The sequence below is a fragment of the Rhincodon typus genome, chromosome 31, assembly GCF_021869965.1.
Source record: "Rhincodon typus isolate 14 chromosome 31, sRhiTyp1.1, whole genome shotgun sequence".
Taxonomy (NCBI): Eukaryota; Metazoa; Chordata; class Chondrichthyes; order Orectolobiformes; family Rhincodontidae; genus Rhincodon; species Rhincodon typus.
Genome location: NC_063362.1, coordinates 6,496,500 through 6,517,519, shown reverse-complemented (window position 1 = coordinate 6,517,519; position 21,020 = coordinate 6,496,500). Strand labels below are relative to the sequence as shown.

General features: G+C 42.3%; 1 protein-coding gene across 1 annotated transcript in view; it reads right to left on the bottom strand.

Moving 5' to 3' along the window:
- Positions 1-852: 852 nt before the first annotated feature.
- Positions 853-21,020, bottom strand: part of gpr157 (G protein-coupled receptor 157) — a 22,960-nt gene continuing 2,792 nt past the window's right edge. Inside the window, exons 2-4 of the mRNA XM_048614864.1 lie at positions 18,190-18,403; positions 8,080-8,274; positions 853-2,145 (exon numbers count right to left, since the gene is read on the bottom strand). Of these exons, the coding sequence (XP_048470821.1) occupies positions 1,936-2,145; positions 8,080-8,274; positions 18,190-18,403 (619 nt within the window). The 3' untranslated portion in view covers positions 853-1,935. The remainder of the gene's footprint in view (positions 2,146-8,079; positions 8,275-18,189; positions 18,404-21,020) is intronic.

Sequence of the window (21,020 nt, the reverse complement as noted above, 5' to 3'; positions counted from 1 at the left end):
AAAAATACTTTATTAGTTATCATATACCACAATATATGCACATTTCTGCAATATAAACATTTTCCAAAAATCTATGCTCAAACCTATTGAGAAAGAAACGAGAACTATAGTTACATATTGTAATTTAACCATACTGGTAAACAATCAAGCAGGAAAGAAATAGGTTGGGATGTGTAGAACATTTTCGTGACTGTAATTGGAAAAACAAACAGTCACAGAATCATAGGGATGAGGTTATGATGAGTTCTCAGGTTCTGACATGCAATGGCTTTTGGTTTTTAAAATAAGCACCTAATATTGATTTAATAAAAAAGAAACACTAAATTCAAGTGAAAATTGTGGTCATCACAATAGAAACAAACATTTAGAGAATGGCCAAATCAGGTCAAAAAAGGATGAAATTGCTTTATTATTTCACTATTAATAGTTGTTGTTACATCAACATTCTCTCCTTCTTTCAAATCATTTCATCCCACTGCCAACCCAACCAAAACTTCCCCATTATAATGATACAAGTTGGAAATAGAGATCAGGGTTGAATGCTCTTCCTAGTCATTACCCAGGTCATGCGCTGGGTTTGGATTCTTCATTAAAAAAAAAAAGGTCCAAAATAGTTTCTGTGAAAACCCCTCACTGCCAGACCTGCTGAGCTTTTCCAGCAGCTTCTGTTTTTGTTCAAAATTCATTGTCTGATTGTAACTCACTTTCAAGAAAACTCAAGATGTGGAGATGCCGGTGTTGGACTGGGGTGGACAAGGTCAGAAGTCACATGACACCAGGTTATAGTCCAACAGGTTTGTTTGAAATCACAAGCTTTTGGAGCGTAGCCCCTTTGTCGGGTGAACCTGACAAAGGAGCAGCGCTCTGAAAGCTCGAGATATTCCAAACAAACCTGTTGGACTATAACCTGGTGTCATGTGACTTCTGACCCAGAAAACTCAAGACATTGATCTTTTTGGTGATAATTTCAGCGAAGAGGTTTCTAACAAGAACAAAACATTGACTCTGGCAATAATACAAACCGGGGAGTTTCAATCGTTGGATGTTACTATTTGAAGCAGCCTACTGCAACGGCCAGAGAAGAATGGATGTTGTGAACTGGTTAACAATTTCTTCAAAGTTTATCATTTTTTTCCTGATAACTAACTCTTTCTAACTCTTTTATATCATTTTTTTTTTTTTTTTTTTAAAAAAGTGTTGAAAACAGGAGTCAAGTCTAGTTCCAATGAGGAGCCAATAAACAGAATTAATGTCATTGGGTGCAGTTGTGTAATGAAGTCTTAGAGGACCCTGTACCTCAGTAACACTAGAGGTCCAAGAGGCCTTTGGGAAAATGAGTAGGTGGAAGTTTAAAATTGCAAAAGGGACTTCTGAATAGTTCCAGTTGAATTAGAAATTTCAGTCAAGCTTCATACAACCTTTGTATCAATAACAGGATCTACACCTCACACATAAATTTTAAACGTCAGTAAGGGAGACAGAGACCAAAGTGTTAGAAAGAAGTCAGAAGTAGCATTATTAATTCATAGTCTGGTATCCAACAACATTCAGATATTGCAGCAGAGTTTTACTCCACAGAATGTAATGTCACTGTTAAAGTCAATACAAACAATAACTTTTATAAAATATTTAACAGGCACCATAGTTTTGAAAACAAACAGGCAATTCAGAAATCTGACCCTTTGGTTGTGCAGTGATTGGGTGAACAATTCTCGACTCAGTTCCCCAACGAGGCACGGACAGATCAATCCATACTAAACCCAACAGGAGAAACCCATGTAGTCCAAAATGTACATCTTTACCATCAGCACCACAAGTGAAAGAATTCTACCTGCTAAAAGGAAAGTGGCATGTGCAGTGGCCAGTTTCGCGATACTGCTTAAAACAGGTCAAAGCCAGCTTCAGTTTGCACTCCTGTGGGACTTTTAGAATCACTTACTCTTCAGTTACATAGGAAGGAAACATTTCTGCATTCCGTCGAGACACAACTTCCCCATAATTTCTCGCTATTGCCTTGTTGGGTATCGAGTTGGTCCCAAACCCAAAACAGCTGCACAGACAGGAAACCAGCCGAGCACGGACTACTTGTGTGCACAGGACAAAGATAATGCAATTAGCTGCTCCTTGAAACGTGTTTCCTATTCCCTGCAGGACATTTATTGAAGGAAGGGTAGAGGGTTGGTGAGAGAGGATGGGGAAGAAAGAAACAATTAGCTGAATGGACAGAAATAAAAGGCTAATAAATCATCTTGCTACGGACACACAGCTGATCTGGCACAGTTGAGTCTCTCACACAGTCAAATTGCAAGGGGATCCTGCGGTTCAGTGGTAGTGTCCCAACCTCTGAGCCACAAGGCCCGGGTTCAAGTCCCATCTGGGCACTTGAAGGAGGAGAAGTGATGGTCTTCGCACAGCGTGGCGGTATCGCCCAGCACAGCGGTCTCATCCCGGTGTAGCAGGCTTCCAGGTATTCCCTTGGCCGGGCAGGTGGTCTCATCCAGGAGTGGCAGTCTCGACCCAGCATGGTGGTTTCCCTCAGCAGAGGTTTCTGGCCCAGTATTCCAGTGACCTGGTGTAGCGGTCTTGTCTTGGAACGCCAGTCTCAACCCAGCTGTGTCTTCAGGGTATTCCATCGTTCCTTAATTGGCTTTTCCCCAGCCCAGGAGCCGTTAACTGAACTGTGATGAAACGGTGTCTTAATTTTACCTTTTTTTTATTATTATGTATGATTTCTGTCATCAATGTAGGTGCCGTGGTGGGGCGACTTAGAGAACCTTTCACTGTATTTTTCATGTAAAAGTAGGTGACAATAAATTCCTATTCTATTCTGGACATATGTCATAATGTCTCTGGGCAGACTGATTAGAAAATACATCAAGTTTCAGTTGTAACAACAGTGGTGTTGTAAATATCACTAGATGCCTTTGGCTATGGTCAAATTACTCGATCCTTTTCCCTCCACCACACATGTGCAGTTATATCCAATTTATCAGTTTGACTGTCCAAGAGGTTGGCTGATCTACCTCCATCCAGCACTTACCATACACTGCAAATTAGCATCTCATCTGCACATACAACTTTTGTTTCTGTCATCTCTCCACAGCACTGAAGAGTTTATATTTTGACAAGAAAAATACTGGCACAGACTGATTTTTACCAGAACCAAAAACTGACTCAGTTGCTATAAACCACAATAACATGCATGGATGAATTCTACCAGACAAAATGGACTGTCAACCAAAAAAAAAATAGTTCCCAATCTTGCTGATCACTTAACTATTCATTTTGAACTACACATTTTAATAAGTTTTGAATTTTTAGACATATTCTGGGTTTTACAACCTATAAACAGCAACAGCTACTTAAAGGTACCAACAAAGAAATGAACAAAAATTTAGAAGATAATTTACAACAAGCTGTCACTTGCAGTCACCAAACAACAACTTGTATTTATGTAGAGTCCTTGACATATCAAAAACACCGCAAGGTGCTTTGTAAGGAGCACTTATTAAAAAAAACTAGATTGAACACCACAAGGTGATATTGTTGATTAAGCAGTACTTGGTGTAAGACAGTCATTACCTGAAAGGGTTAATTGATATTGTAAGATAAGTGCTAACCATTAAGATATAAAAAGGACCAATTCTGGGAGTAACTAACCTGTGTTCACCCATTTTTAGGATCTCTCTAAGTTGTTCTGGTACTAAGTTCATGTAGCTCACAGTAATAGATACTCCATCTTAATTGAGCCCAATGTCTCATGAGACAATGTATTCTAGATGTAATGGAACTAGCTATTAAGTGTTATGTAATGAACCTATGCTTTTTAAAAATCAAGACCAAACCTACCTTCTGAAGATTTGAGGGCATCCTTGCCCACTGTTTTCGATAACTTAGACTAATAAGGTGGCACTGGACTTACCAAAGGCATCTCATTCAAGCTGTTAAAAATTGCGTGCTGTGTCGTAGGTGTTAGATATTTCTTCTGCCACCCTGTTATAAAATAAAATATTCAGGAATTGATGATCTAGTGATATTGCCACTAGATTATTAACCTGGAGACCAAGGTACTATTCTAGGGATCTGGGTTTGAATCCTGCCATGGCAGATGGAGTTTGAATTTCATAAAAACCTGGAATTAAGAGTCTAATGACGATCATGAAACCATTGTCGATTGTTGACAAAACCCATCTGGTTCATTAATGTTCTTTAGGAAAGGAAATTGTCATCTTTACCTGGTCTGGCCTACATGTGACTCCAGACCCACAGCAATGTGAGTGACCCCTAACTGCCCTCTGGGTAACTAGCGATGGGCAATAAAAGCTGGCTTGGCCAGTGATGGCCTCATCCCATGAATGAATAAAAAAAAGCACATACTGATCATGTGAGCAATATTAAAGGTGATGCATAAACAACTACTTAATTCGGGGTCAGACGGACAGTTGGCTGGACAGCTGGTTGAGTAGGAGTTGCCTTGGTCCCAGAGGATCATAGATCTGCTGTCTCAGGGTGACAGGTGGTGGTTTAACCAGAGGGTCACCACGTCTCAGGCAAGGGAAGCAGTTGATAAGGAGAATCCTTTATGGTAACCTCAGCCAATGTGGAAATTGAACCTATGCTGTTGGCATCACTATGATGCAACAACTTTATTAACTCTCAAATTCATCTGAACAGGAAGAAACTGATTTTTCATTGTATCTGAAAAAGCATCACGAAGACCACACAGCAGGTAATGATGGATTGACCGGAAAACCCACTGGGCCTGGCAATGACAGCTGTATTAACCTAGCCACATCAAAAATCCCCAACGCATCATCCAGTCACTTGTACAATTTTACAGAACGCTAAGGTGTTTTGCTCAGTTTTTTGTAAAAAGCATCAAGGTCCTGTCACGGGATTTAAATTGTGGAAATCATATTTCTTGCTTCTCTTCCAGAAGATGGTCACTATCTGGGAATAGGATTCCTAGGAAACAGACTGCTCTCTGGTACCTCTCGAGGACTGGGGCTTGAAGCCAGAATTCAGACAACAGAAGCCACAGGCAATTTGACCAAGTGCCTGTGTTAGGAGTAGGGGGTGGGATATCTGAATCGATTTGCTCAATTGTCAGCCAGTCGCCATTAGGAAACAAAGTGACTGGGGGGAGGAGGGCCGGTGGTGGTGGCGGTGTTTGTTTAAAACATCAATCTGAAACATTAGAGACAGTAGGAACTGCAGAATCTGAGGTAACAAGGTGTAGAGCTGGACGAACACAGCAGGCCAAGCAGCATCAGAGGAGCAGGAAAGCTGACGTTTCAGGTCTAGACCCTTCTGAAACATTAACTCTGTTTCCCTCCATAGTTGCTGCCTAACCTGCTGTGTGTTTCCAGTGGTTGCTGTTTTTAGTTCATCTTTCCAGCATCCCTAGTAGTCGGCTTTTCTAAGTACAAGTGATGAGGCTTTGAAAGGGTTATTGCTGAGCAGTGCATTAAGCACTGTCCAATATGATTTTGTCACACAGACATTGGTGGGAGAACAGCTCTGGATCTTAAACACTGAGATCTCCTCCCTCTTGATACCAGGGTCTATCATCCCAAAGTAACGTGCACTTAGTTGCTATCATGTCCTGTAGGGAAGGACACTGCCATCCTTACCTGGTCTGGTCTACATGTGATTCCAGACCCACAGCAATGTGGTTGACTCTTAACTGCCCTCTGGGCAATTAGGGATGGGCAGGAAAAGCTGATTCAGCCAGCAATACCCACATCCCAAGAATGTATAAAAATGTTTAAGTCGAGAGCTTTTTTCGTTAGACTCCCCAAGCGGTTTTCCGCTACACAGCAGACCCCAACGTTAAAAAAAGGAGGATGGTGACAGCAAATTTACATTATGGTAACCAAGAGTCCAGCTAATTCCTACAATACAACGAGCAATGGCAGGAATTCATCATTAGAAAGGTAATTTGGCCATTTCTACCATTCTCACCCCTTTCCACTTAGAGGATGGAATCTAACTGTTGCAGGGAGCAGGTTCACTACCCTCCTGGTCTGGTTCCTTCAGTCATACCAAAAATTGCAAATACCGAGGCTACCTGGGAATGTCCTAAGTAGGAGTACTCCTCTGCACTGGGAGGCACGAAAGTGCTTCAATAAAAAAAATTCAAAATTTTGGGCAGTGACCAGGAACTCGCTCTTATATTTCCCTGGTGACCAGAACGGGTTCCGAAGCCTGATCTAGGCCATAATGTAAAGCCAATGTGACAAAGCTCAGGGCTACAATCAGCTGTGGCAAAGTCTACTTAGCTTCCTTCATCCCAGAGACTATTTTGTCATCATAATGGACAGAAAAATTCGATCATAAATTAAGTCAAGGCTTTCAGACCCTTTGGCTTTAATACATCACAGTATCAATCTGAAATCTAGGTTTGGATTCCACCTGGACTTTAAATGAAAAGGGTTCAGCATATCATAGAATGTGGAGCATTGGAATAGTCTGAGTTTCAATTCTTTTCTGTGTCATAGCTCCTGGCTAAACATAACTAAATAAATCTAGGACAACTGAAGAAGAAAACTGGGATTTGATAACTTTTCCACAGGCCAGTCTCTGCAGTGAGTGAACAAGATGTTAGAAGGTCCTATTTACACATAATAGTTCTTTCTTCAATAGTTTTGTAACACTCAAATCCCATTTACTTTGCATTTTTCATTGGGATGGAATCTCTGCTAAAGAAAGGAAACCAGAAATGCAGCTGCGTCAGCCTTTGGAAAATGGTAGCTCCCAGTCAATGGACACAACCCAGTCCCAAACAACATTTAAAAAGTGGGTTTGATAGAACAGCGACATGTTTGGCTATAAACAGATCAAGCTATTCAACTAATGTTGACTCATTAAAGAAAGCACAGAAGCAAATGACATATGTTCGGGTTTCTAGGAGGTTTCAAAATGTCCCACATGCATTTTTGGAGCTTCCACAATCAGGAATCAGAACTGTACAACACAGACGGAGGCCATTCAGCCCATCAAGTCTGTGCCAATTCTTTCAAAATACACCAAAACTAAATGAACAGCCCTTTCATTTTTGATCGTCTGGCCAAAGGTAGATTTCCATCAAGAAAAATGTTTTCTTTCAAACAAAACAGGATTTTTCACATTACCTGAGCGAGCAAAAAGGGCTCTGGAGCTTGAAACTGGATCAAAATAGGTACCTTTGACAATGCAGCACTCCTGTACCATTACACTGAAGTATCAGGCTGAACAGCCAGCCCTTTACAGGTAGGAGGTAGGAAACTCTGTTATGCAAGTGGAGGCAGAATCACAAACCTCCCTGTCCCACAAAAACAAACACTGGATGTAAACTCAATTAATGTAACTATGAGATCAATAGCCTTTTTACTGTCCAGGGGTGATTTAGGTATGAAGGAAGATGGATGGCATATGGACAAAAATCAGCCATGATCTCAGAATTTTTACATTGGGGAAAGTGCCCACCAAGTTTGCACCGCTCCTCCAAACAGCATCCAACCCAGACCCACCCCCTTACTCTATCCCTGTAACCCCACATTTCCCATGGCCAATCCACCTAGCCTGCACATCTTTGGACTGTGGGAGGAAACCGGACCGCCCGGAGGAAACACACGCAGACACAGGGAGAATGTGCAAACTCTACACAGACAGTCACCCAAGAGGGTATAATTGAACCCGGGTCCCTGGTGCTGTGAGGCAGCAGTGCTAACCACTGAGCCACTGTGTCACCCATCTGATTAACAGGAGAATATCATGAAGCAACATGGTCTCCTCCTCTGTGCATACCCGCGAGTGAGAAGATGCTGTGTACTGGTGACCTCTTCACACTGGGAGGAGACGGGCTTGAACTAGATACAAATCTGCATCCATCAGTTATTATTTTTCTTGAGTTTCTATAACCGTTTGTGTTTCCTAAGTCATTTCCCCGACTGTTCACATATTCACTATGCCCAAGAGCTGGAAATGGAGCTGGAACAGATGACTTTCCGAATCAGAAATTTGTCTCGTTGATGGACAGTCATAATAATGAATTGCTACATCTGACCAACCATGTGCTTTCAAAATGATTATACTTACATGTAGCATTACTAACATTCCATTCTGCACCACAGGCGAATTGCAAAGTGTCAGAATGAACCTCACAGTGCTCCAGATTCGAAGAAAGATGAATATGATGGGTATAATGGTTAGTTTGCGATCTGCAATTGAAGATCTTGTGTGATGGCTGGAACTGCTGATGAGGATAGGACGATACTCTGATAAGGCTTCGTGCTGGGAAAAGAAAATAAAAAGCTTTTTAGTCCCACTGAAGGCCTATGGTATAGCGCAGCAGGCATCGTTACATTGCAACCGCGTATTTTCTGTTCACAGGGTCAAGAGCAGTCGGATCGTTTCAATACTTACTCCCTGTCCAAAAGGAGATTATCCGGTTATCATAGAATCCCTACAGTGTGGGCACAAGCTCTTCGGCCCGTGAAGTCCACACTGACTCTCAGAGCACCCCACCCAGACCCATCCACTATAACCCACCTAATCTACACATCCCTCAACACTATGGGCAATTTTTCATGGCCAATCCACCTAGCCTGCACATCTTTGGACCGTGGGAGGAAACCAGAGCACCCAGAGGAAACCCACGCAGACATGGGGAGAACGTGCAAACTCCACACAGACAGTTGCCCGAGGGTGGAATTGAACCTGGGTCTCTGGCGCTGTGAGGCTGCAGTGCTAACCACTGAGCCACTGTGCCGCCCTAAGGGTGGTTAATGGTTAATGCCTTGATTTTCCAGCAGATAAACAAAGACTAAGTATCTCCAAAATAACCTTCTACAGGCTGATAGAACGTTTGACAAAAGCATTATTTTTTGTAGAAAACTAAAATTAATATTCACACAGACATTTCAGTGACTCAGTATTAACTGCCCACTCTCAATGGTCATTGAGAAGGTGGTGGTGAGTTGCCTTCTTGAACTACTGCAGTCCACATGCTGTAGGCAGACCCACATCCTTCAAAGTACGGAGATCTTCAATTCTGACACTGCACAGTGAAGGAACATTCATATAGTTCCAAGACAGCAGGGCTTGTGGCATTGAAGGAGAATTTGAAGGTTGTGTTCCACATTAACTGGTTAAAATTGCAATTAATTTCAAAAAATTAGATCAGAATCAAAGTGGTTTTATTGCAGATAAGCCTTTAAGTTAATCAACACTTCACTGCCAGGACGGAGTAATTTGCAGACTGTGGGGAAAAGTGCACATAAACAGCTTATAGTGTATAGTGTGGGAATAGTGTATGAAAACAGTAGTGAGAAATGAGACCAGCCAGGATTTAGAATGGTGAAACAGGCTTGAGAAGCTGAAAGGCTTTTCCAATGTTCCCAGAACAGTACAGCACAGGCGCATGGGGGTTTGGCCATTCAGCCCCTTGTGTCTGTTCTGATCTGATCGTGAGCTCAACTTGATTTTGTTCTACAACAACTGGCATTTACGTAGCAAATTTGAAGTTGTCCTAAGACATTTCACAGGAGTGTTACCAACAAAATGTGACACTAAGCCATTTACGGAGGTATTAGGACACATGACCAACACCTTTACCAAAGAAATAAATTTTAAGTTACATCTTAAAAGGGAGAAGGGACAGAGGGTGCGAGTGCCGGAAGATTAAGGAAGAGAATTCAATTCTCTCAAAATATTCAATACAAACTCTTTACATTTTCTACTCACCGACTTGGAAATAAATAAATACAGAATGAAAATCGCTCTTGCATTTCTGACGACATTCCAATTACTACTTACTCAAGAAGCCACCAAATTCCAGGCACAACATGCTGTAGTCATAAACACATTGCCAGGCGCCACTTCAACAATAGTTGCAAAATATCATAATTAAGCACAGAGCACAGGTTGTGTTACAGCAAAAACTGATCTTTAAAATGTGCAAGATGCATTATAGGAGTTGAGAGGCTTGAAATGTTCTGGAATCTGAAGCTATCCCCAGATATAAGATGCTTCTTCCTAATTGTTGTCCGCTGATTACCTAACATTTGTTTGTGGGCAGCAGGATGAACCATGGCTGCATTACACCCCATGGTTATATATTCAAACAGGTACTGCCTAGAATACAACACAAACATAGAAAAACTTACAGTCATAGTGAGGTGGCCCTTTAGCTCAAGCTAGATCTTTGAAATACAAGTCCTAGTTAAGACTTGGAGGATTAGGTACCTGTAGGGTGGCCAGCCAAAGGAGAATCATTATCTTAGTGAAAGCAGTGATTTCACTGAGAAGGGAGAAAGCAAGCCCATACCTCATCCAGCCTACTCCCTGCTCTATTCCTGACTTTGAACAGAAATGGTACAGCACAGGAACAGGCCCTTCGGCCCACTGTGCTGGCATGATGCCTTTCTAAACTGAAAAACCTTTTGCCTCAACTCTCAATTCCCTGCCCATTCACTGTCAATATACTTTTTTAACAGTGCCACTGCCTCCATCTCCACCACCTCCTCTGGCAGCACATTCCAGGCAGTTGCCACCCTCAAAAAAAACACTTGCCTTTTATATCCTTTAACCATACTCCCTGTTAACTCAAACCCATGTCCCCTGGTAAGTGATATTTCTACCCTGGGGAAAAAAAGACTATGACTATCCATTCTGTCCATCCCTCTCATAATTTTGTAAACTTCTATCAGGTTGCCACTCACCCTTCAACATTCAAGAGAAATCAAACTGGTTTGCCCAATCTCTTCTGGCAGCTCATACCCTCCAAACCAGACAACATCCTGGTAAACTGTTTCTGTATCTTCTCAAAAGCCTCTACATCCTTCCTATAGTGTGGCCACCCTAACTGTACACAATATTCTAACTGTGGCCTAATTAAAAGTTCTTTACAGTTGTATAGTGACTTGCCAATTTTTATATTCTGTCCTCTGACTAATGAAGATAAGCATGCCATATGCCTTCTTGACCACTTACCAATTTATGTTGCCACTTTCAGGGCACTGTAGACCTGTACACCTAGCTCACTCTGTACATTGATGCTAAGGGATCTGCCACTTACTTCCCTCCTTCATTAGATCTGCAAATATGCACGGATAAAGAAATGTATTCCCTTCCACACTAAACCATCCAATGCCCAGCAAGATATACATTCTGGAATTAGTTTTAATGAAGACTTTGTTAAGTGTACATGGATCCATACAAACTGCAAATTCATTTTGTCAAAGGTAAAGATTATAGATTTCTAGATTCTAATAACATGAACAACATGGGAATAGTGTAGGAAAACAGCAGTGAGAAACAAGACCAGCCAGGATTGAGAAAGGTGAAACAGGCTTGGGACACCGAAAGGCTTTTCCGATGCTTCCAGAAGGTAGTTTTGCAAATAGGTCGGGAATAGGATGAAAACAAGTGGGAGTGAAATGAACCATTTTGCATATTATTTTAGGGCAGCAAAATATCATTCACATGTATATAAAAAAGAACTCTCAAAGTGCAGGACAAACTGAATCAGAGATAATTATAGAGGAGACCCTTGGCCATTCTTAGATTTAAGGTGCAAGACCATAGGAACAGAAAGAGGCCATTCAGCCCACCGAGTTAGTTCTGCCATTCAATGAGATTGTGGTCAATCCAATAACCCTCAACTCCACTCTCTTGCCCTTATACATGTTATTGGTCAAGAGACAGGAGGCAAAAAGAAAATAACGTGTTGAAAGAATGCCTTGCTGACTGGACTGAATTCTGACAGGTTTCCCCAAAGTATTCTGACCATTCCTTCCACAAATTACACATGGATGGCAGTGGGTCAAGGTGGCAGCTCACCACCTCTTTACAAGGGCAATTAGTGACGGGTAATAAATGCTGGCCTCACCAGCAATGCTCACATCACATGAGCAAATGAAAAACGTTAGAAAAGGCAACTGAACATGTACCTGAATAAGTCCAATTTGAGGGTCATTTCTTCCAACACTGATCATGGAAATGAACAGCACATGATGAGAAAAATGTCACACCCCTGGTAATGACACTTGTCGAGTATTCCAGAGGCTGAGGCTAATACTGTAGGGATACAGGTTGAAATCCTACAGCAGTTGATGGAATTTCAACTCAATTAATTCTTCATAACCATGAAGCTACCATCAATTTATCATTTTTAAAAATCTAGGTCACTAATGTCCTTGAGGAAAGGAAATCTTCCACTGTCAGCAGATCTGGCCTACATGGGACTGTGGATCCACAGATACCCAATTAGCCTCTGAATTGGCCTGACAAGTCACGCGGTTGTACCAAGCTACTACAGAAACGGCTCACCACCATTTTTTTGGGGCAATTTGAGACAGGACAACGAACGATGGTCTGGCCTGCGACATTCAGCTCTCGCTGGGCACGTTGACACCAGGAACAAAGCAGAAAATGACTCATAAGTTATGGTTAGTAATGGAAAGACAGGGCCTTCTGGCAATATTGCAGTAATTGTAGAGAGGGCAAATAAATTACTACAAGGAAATGAGAATGCCTTACAGCCCATGTTTTGTTTCATCTCCAGGGAGAGAATACCTTTCAGATTATCCATGATGCTTATTTAAAAAAAGGTACATGGGTGAATCTGCCTCCACCTTTGAACTGGTTCAAATATGTTCAGGAATGCAGGCAAGTATCTAAAGCAACTAGTCTTCCCTTCAGTTCCAAATTCATGAACGATAAAGGTGAGAAAACACCGAGAAAGGAAAGAAAAACAGGGTCTGACGGTCTCATGTCACAAAACTAATGCGCCAATGCCATCCTTCTGGCCTAGAGAGGGGTGGAGGTTAAACAACACCATCCTTGGATAATGGCTTTGATTTAAACACTGACAGTACAAATTTTATTTATAGTGCGTCCCACAGGCATGTGGAATGGGCTTGCCTCTCCCTTTGACTAGCTCGGAGTCTCAGCATAGATGTGGCATTGTTCACCAAACCACAAGGGAAAGATTAACAGGGAGATGTTGCTGCACTCTTTCAGAAGAGAAAGAAAAAAGGATTAACATATTCTGGCTAAAATTTGAAAATAAAATGCTCAATATTGGCTTTGCTTGAATCAGGTCATTCTTTACTTTAAAGGAAAAGGGAAAATCTAATATAGAATGTGTCTAATTCTGTCTAAGCCTTGAGGTTTAGGAATTGTAAGTAACTGGAGTCAGATAGGGGCTAAATACACTTGCAGTGACATGTGACAACTCAGATGTTTTAAAGCGACACTATGTCTACGGACAGACTTTGTTTCCTAGCATTTGGGGTGTAACGTTTCAGTTTACAGAGAATGAGATTCACTGGACTGAACTAGAGGGTCACCACAGCAGGAGAAGGGGGAGGGGAAAAAAAAAAAGTGGTGAGAACCATTTTTACAATTCCCCCATCTAGCCTGGCCTCAATTATTTCAGCTGAGTCAGCATTTCTATCAATAACTGGTCAGTTCAACCAGCAGCAGTAACTATTGCCATTTTGTTCCAGCCCAATCACGAGCTTGGGACCAAGTCCTGAAGGAAAACCTCTGTAGCCATTTAACAGGCAACAGGGCACAAACTGGGGAGGAGAATGTGATAAGTGATGCCAAAATGAAGCAGACTGGTTGTTTACTCATGCTTAGTGACCCCTAGAGGTTCAGGTAGCTCCTCTAGCCCGAGGCACCATGTCGGAGCATGTGCCATGGGTGGAGACCATCTCTAACCGGTGCCCACCACGACATTCAGGTCCCTGTTAGCAAGACAACATTCCTAGTTCCCTCTGTCTGGGGCAACTGACCACAACTGTGCAGGGCAGCTACAGACAGCCAGGACTTGACCAGGAGCATGGCTAGGATTTAAACAGGGCATCTGTGCCTGGGGTCCTGGAGGCAGTGCACAATACTTCTACTGGTGGTGCGTGGGAAAATACAACAAACAGGGCACCAGAGGGCTGTGGGGCATAGGTAGTGAGGTTAGTTTAGGGAGGATTGAGGCAGAAACCACATCAGGCCCACAAAGAGAAACTCTCCATTAAAAAAAAAATCACCAAAATGACACTTAGCCAACTTCTGGTAAGGTTCAGCCCTAAGATTTGATATAGAAGGGTAAATTCTCCAGATTTGAATCATTGTTAAGTAATGGTGCAGGACAGTTTGTTGTGCTGCGTGTTTTGGGATCGTTTCAATACGTGTTCCATACTTAGCTAGCTTGATTTACTCCTCATTGTGTGAAAATCCTCTGTTTTATTGTTAAAGAAAACTTTACAGTATATCTGTCTCTTGGGTATCCAGCTTCTCTGCTATACTCAGTGGACGGATATTTATGGGGATGAGGTAGATTTTTTTTTGCCTCAGCCTCCTCCAGCATTCTCATGTGGAGGGTGGGAAGCAAATAAATTCTGAATCAGTCGGTTTCCTCTGCCTAATTACTGATTCCACATAATTGCTGCTTGTCAACTCTGCAAGGCTACAGCATTGAAGCACATTGGCTTCAGTGGAGCAAACTACTGTCTCCTATTCACACCCATTTTACATCTCTATCACTCCTTTACCACTCCCCTTGTCTTTTGCTCTGAGCACCCTTACAATCTGTATCCACTTGTTCCGCCTCCCCCACTGTCAACAGCATGAAACCCTTCATGTTCCACCCTAAACGGGTCATACCAGACTCAAAATGTTACATCTGTTTCTCTGCCTACAGGCTCTACTAGAACTGCTAAGTTTCTCTGTTTTTACTAAAGAATTAGCTTTGGTTCTAAATGCATAATCTGTGGCTTTTGCGAGGTACTCATTGTCCCAAATCCACCTGTGGCACAAGTCGAACCCTTAAAACACAGGGGTCCCCACATCACTTCCATAATCAGAAACCTTACTTGGGCCTTAGTGAGTGCCACGAGCTGCAGCTATTAAATATTTACCAGCAGGTTCCCTGCCCACCTTTCCCGGTCTGGCCTATAGCTGACTCCAGACCCACAGCAATGTGGTTGGCTTTTTATTTTCAATTTTCTCTTTTTAAGAGACAGTGGAATGGTTCAAATTTGTACTTAAAATTAAATAAATTATTTTGAGAGAAAAATAAAACATTTTGTTTAATAGCAATAAAGATATTAGACTTTTAATCGCCCTCTGTGCACCTGCATGGGTTTCCTCTGGGTGCTCTGGTTTCCTCCCACAGTCCGAAGACTGGCTAGGTGGATTGGCCATGGGAAATGCAGGGATAGAGTAAGAGGGTGGGATGCTGTTCGGAGGGTCAGTGTGGACTCGATGGGCCAAGTGGCCTGCTTCCACATTGTAGGGACTCTATGATGCTATGAATTAGGGATAGGCAATAAATGCTGGCATAACCAGTAATACCCATGTCCAGTGAATGAATTGGAAAAAAAAAGTCTGTGCTTTCCCAGAAATCCTCTATACTCTTTTCTAGGAGAGAAACTATTTGCTTCTGCCTCAGAAAGGTCTCCTCCAAAACTGCCCCAAAAAAGCTATCAGCCTCTCAGTTTCCCAAGCTAAATCAATCCACAATTAATCTAAACCAAAATAAAACCTTTGTCTATGTTTCAGTGAATAATCACCACGTTAAAAATGAAAGAAAACAAGATCTAGCAAGCCAGTTTTCAATCTGAGATCTGCCTTGTCCAGTAGTAACATCAGCTGGGATCATGACAACAAAGTAGTTATTACAGTCACAATATAAATAGACCTCGCAAACATTTGATACTTCACATGAGATTACCTAAACCCCAGTTAAAAAGCCTTGCGCACATTATTTTTATCACTCTAAACCTGATCACTAAAATTTTTTCTCATAATACCCTGCAATTGTCACAGGGCAACTAAAAAGTGCACAAAGATAGATTGGCAAGTAGAAGCAACAGGATTAGTGCCTTCTGTCAAGCTATAGTCAGGCTTGTAGAGCTTGGGCAGCACAGTGGCTCAGTGGTTAGCACTGCTGCCTCACAGCACTGGGGACCTGGGTTCGATTCCACTCTCGGGCGACTGTCTGCGTGGAGTTTGCACGTTCTCCCTGTGTCTGTGTGGATTTCCTCCGGGCACTCTGCTTTCTTCCCACTGTTGAAAGATGCACAGGTTAGGTGGATTGGCCATAGGAAGTTGTTCAGGGATGTGTAGGTGTTAGCCATGGCAGATGCAGGGTTACAGGGATAAGGTGGGTGGGTCTGTGTGGGGTGCTCCTCAGAGGGTCAGTGTCGACTTGTTGGGCTGAATGGTCTGTTTCCACATTGTAGAGATTCTTCAGGCCTCATATTGAGTGAGCCCTGCCACTGGCTGTACACTTACACATGGACTAATTGACAATGCTCAAAAAAAACATTGAATTGATGAGCAGACTGTCAATACACAGCTCTCCTAAGGTTGTTCTGGGGGCATTCCTCTAGTTGGGGGGTTACAAACACCTAGAATCTTAAAGGACTGGAGGCCATTTGATCCATTGAGATTGTACACACTCACTGCAAAAACAAAAACTGTTTTATTAATACCACTTTCCATCCCCATCTACCTCTACATTTTTCTTGATTCTTTTTATTTTGCAAATTATTCAGTTCCGTTCCAGTACCCTTTTTGACATTGTTATTACAGATCATAATTCATTGCATTAAAAAGGGCTCATTTCCCCTTTGGTTCCATTGCCAATTGTATTAAAATTTATAATGCAATTATCTTATTCATTAGATCCCTTACCTGCAGACATTCTTGAACACTATTTAGAAGTCACTTGCAGTTTGACCAAGCTCTGCCAACAACTGGCAGTGTATATAACTGAGATTGTAACTTGTTGGAATAATCCCCTGTACTGCTGGTTCTCCTGTGGTGTAGCCTCTGTATACCCTGACAACATCTCACTGTCCTTCTGCCCACAACAGATTTCCGGTGCAGGCCAAAGGAGTTGTGGATAGAACAAAGTTTCCTCTCAAATCCAGGTATAAAAACAAAGTACATGATTGCAAATTTCTTCAAATCTTAAAAAGATGGCTAACTGAAAAAAAAAACGAAATGTAGAAAGTGCAAGATACCAATTTATGCTAAAGTTCCTCAATTAATAATGCATGATATATGCCCTCTCACAAAAGGAGTGTCCAGGAAAAGTACCAAAATATTGACAGAGATAGAAAATAAAACTTTGAAAAAGGAAAAAAATACTTAAAAGGAAAATTATGTGTACAGATCATTCAAAGTCACAGGACAGTGGAGAAAACAGCAGGTCAAACATGGAGCGTCGCTGGCTTCATTAACAGAGTACAAAAGTAAGGAGAGGACACTGACCTTGTACAAGACACTTGTCAGATCTCAGCCAGAATATTATAGACTTCTGGGTGCCACGTTATAGGAAAGATGTGAACACTTTGGAGTGAGTGCAGAAGTGATTTACAAGAATGGTTACAGGAATGAGAAACTTCAGCGATGAGGATAGATGGAAGACATTGGGACTGTCTGCCTTAAGGAGAAGAAAGCTGAGAGGAGATCTGATAGCGGTTTACAAAATCATGAGCAGGCTGGATAGAGTAAATAGGGAGAGGTTGTTCCCACTCAAACAAGAGGTCATAAATTTAAAGTAATGTTCAAAAGAAGCAACGGTGACGAGAAAAAAAACTTTTCATTCTGCAAGTAGTTTGGGTCTGGAATGCATTGCCCGGAAATGTGGTGGAGACAAGTTCAATTAGGGCATTGAATGATTATTTGGAGAGAAATAATGTGCAAGGGTACAGGGAAAAAGGCAGGAGATTGGCACCAGATGACGATGCTTGTTTGAAGAGCCAGTGCAGCATTATGGGCTGAATGGCCTCCTTCTGCACCTTTCCGTTTCACAGAAACATTAACTGCATTAGAAACATAAATTACCAACCATTTCTAAAGTAGCTGATAATAGTTGATATATATCATGGTCAGGTGGTTGGCTTTAAGCAGTGGTAATTCAGCTAGAACCTCTTATGGCACAGTGGTAATGTCCCTACCTCTGAAGCAGGAGATCTGGATTCAAGTCCCACATACTCCAGAGGTATCTCATCATATCGCTGAAAAGATGGATTAGAAATAAAAATCTCCAGCTGGGCTCTCATTCCTCCCACATCAAACCATCAGCTCCATAACTGAGATGTTTATCAGTAGCTGGGACAAGAAATTCAATCTTTTAGAAGTCAAATCTGCCCGTGTCTCTGCACAGCGCCATCACAAAACTTCCCTTCTTACCGCTTTGTAGATGTGCTTCTTGATGAGGATGTAGAGAGTTGGCAGGGTGATGTAAGCTATAAATTCCCAAATTTTGCCAGTTAGCAACATCCACAAGACATGATCCTCTGCCTGGATACTGACCCAGCACCAGCCTACTGACACATCTGATGCATCATAGCCTATCTTCTGCAGGCTAACTGCGGCCACAGTGATTAGGAGAGGTACGAGCCAACTGCAAAACACAAAGATTATCTTGCATCAGAAACACCAGCAACCACTTTCCTTCCCCAACTCATTCACTGGCTTAATCTTCAGGGATAGTACCACAATAACTTAAACAATCCATGGTTACAGGAAGCCCCATCTCTCAGGTGGGGGCAAGATGTGACCTGGACTGCACTGAGTCAACAGGAACAACACTGTCAGCCCTGCCTGTTGTTTAAAAGGGAAAGTTTTAGCAGAAATGGCATACTTGCACTGTTATGAAACACATCAACATGCCTTACTGCAAACATCCAGATAACAAGCCAGAAAAACCTTCAGCGACATTCCTGCAGTTACAGGAATAAACTTTTCAGGAAGAATTCTTTAATGAGCTTGCAAAACACAGCTGATTCATAAACAAGAGCGTGTATACCACTTGCTGTACAGGTTATTGTACGCTAGCAGGTAGATGGCCCTAGTGGTATTATTGCTCGACCCAGGTAATGTTCCGGGAGACAGGTTCAAATCCTGCCATGATAGATGGTGGAATCAGAATTCATAAAAATCTGTAATCAAGAGCTTAATAATGATTTTTGGAGAAAACCCATCCGGCTCCCTTCAGGGAAGGGGAACTGCCATCTCTGAGATCTGGTCTACATGTGACTCCAAACCCCAGTCATTTCGTTGATTCTTAATTGCCATTTTGGTAATTAGGGGTGGGTAATAAATACTGGCCTTGCTACATCCCTACGAATGAATGAATAAAAAGGAGATGTGCAAGCAGCGTTAACTTACACAGTAAACATTTAAGCCATTTAAACATTTTCTGAAAATACTGCTAAAATAACTCCACGGAGGCCAGTATCCTGTAACCAAGTTACCCTTTATTCACACGTGCACAGTGCATGACACTGGCCCACCTAGGTCAGTGCCAACTCCTAAAATGAACAGAACCCCTGACACTCCTGCTTACATCAATCAGCCTGGGCTCCCAGATTGGACCAGGTTAACAGCCCCAATCAGGGATCTCATATTCTATGAGGTCCATTCGGCTGATCTTGTTTCAATCACTGCAACTGCAAACATCAAGGGAAGGTAGTTACATAGCACACGGACAGAAAGTGGCCTTGTTTGTAAAATTGTCATAATCCCACTGGACCATTAGGGCAGCTCCTCTCATTAGACAGAGATGACTAATGGGTCACCAAGCCTCTGGAGAGGGGAGTCAATTTGTTTTTCAACACACACTTACACAATGCTAACACCAAAGATCCATGTAATAACCAAACAACAATGTTTTACCATCATTGCAGGAGTTGGCCTGGGCTCAATGACTGCACTCCCCCCACCACCCCCAAATCAGAAGGTTGATGTTTCAAGATCTTTTCCAAAGACTTGAGGTCAACTCAAGAATATAGGCGACACTGCCATACAGCAGTGAGAAAGGGCTGGTCAATGCCACCTCTCAGATGAAATGTTTGACAAAAAGGTTCCATCTGTCTGCATGGGTGAAAGCAAAAAGGATTCCACCATACTACTTACAAGGAGGAAAGAAGCTGGCAAATTGGATACACAATTGACTTGATGGTAGGAAGCAGAGAGTAATAGTGGAAGGATGCTTGTCCTACTGGAAGCCTGTGACTAGTGGTGTGCCTCAGGGGTCAGTGCTGGGCCTATTGCTGTTTGTTATCAAGATCAATGATTTGGATGAGAATGTATAAGGTGTGAGTAGTAAGTTCGTGGATGACACTCAAATAGGCAGTATCGTGGACAGTGCAAGGTGTTGCATTTTGGAAACTCAAATGAAGGCAGGAGTTTCATGGTCAATGGTAGGGCCTTAGGGAGTGTTAACAGAGGGACCTTGAAGTTCAGGTGCATGGTTGTCTGAAAATGGAGTCACAGGTAGACATGGCAGCGAAGGCGGCTTTTGGCATACTGGCCTTCATCAGTCAGGGCACTGAGTATAGAAGTTGGGAAGTTATGTTGCTGTTGTACAGAACGTTGGAGAGGTTGAACAAGCTAGGACTTTCTTCTTTGGGGCGTAAGAGACTGAAAGGGGATTTTCTAGAAGTGTTTAGATCATGAGAGGCATGGATAGGGTGAATGCACTCAGTCTTTTTCCCAGGGCAGGGGAATCGAGGACTAGAGGGCATCAGTTTAAGGTAAGAGGGGAAGGAACGTATGGGAACCTGAGGGGCAACTTTTTTTTTTTAAAAACACAGAGGGTGGTGCACATATGGAATAGGCTGCTAGTGGAAGTGGTTGAGATGGGGACATTAACAACATTTAAAAGGCATTTGGACGAATACATGGATTGGAAAGGTTTAGAGGGATACGGGCCAAGTGCATGGAAATGGGTTTAGTGTGGATAGAGAGTTTGGGGCATGGGCCAGTTTTGGCCAGAGGGCCTGTCTCTGTGCCGTAGGACTCTATGACTCTGTTCTGCTGGTGTCTTGGCCAACATTTTATTCTTAGTCAACGGCTACAACAGATCATCTGGTCACTTATTTTATTACTGTTTGTGGAAGCTTACTTTGCACAACTTGGCTGCCACATTTCCTACCTCACAGCAGTGACTATACTTCATTAGCTCTGGATGGGTATATGAATAGGATGGGTTTAGAGGGATATGGGCCAAATGCTGA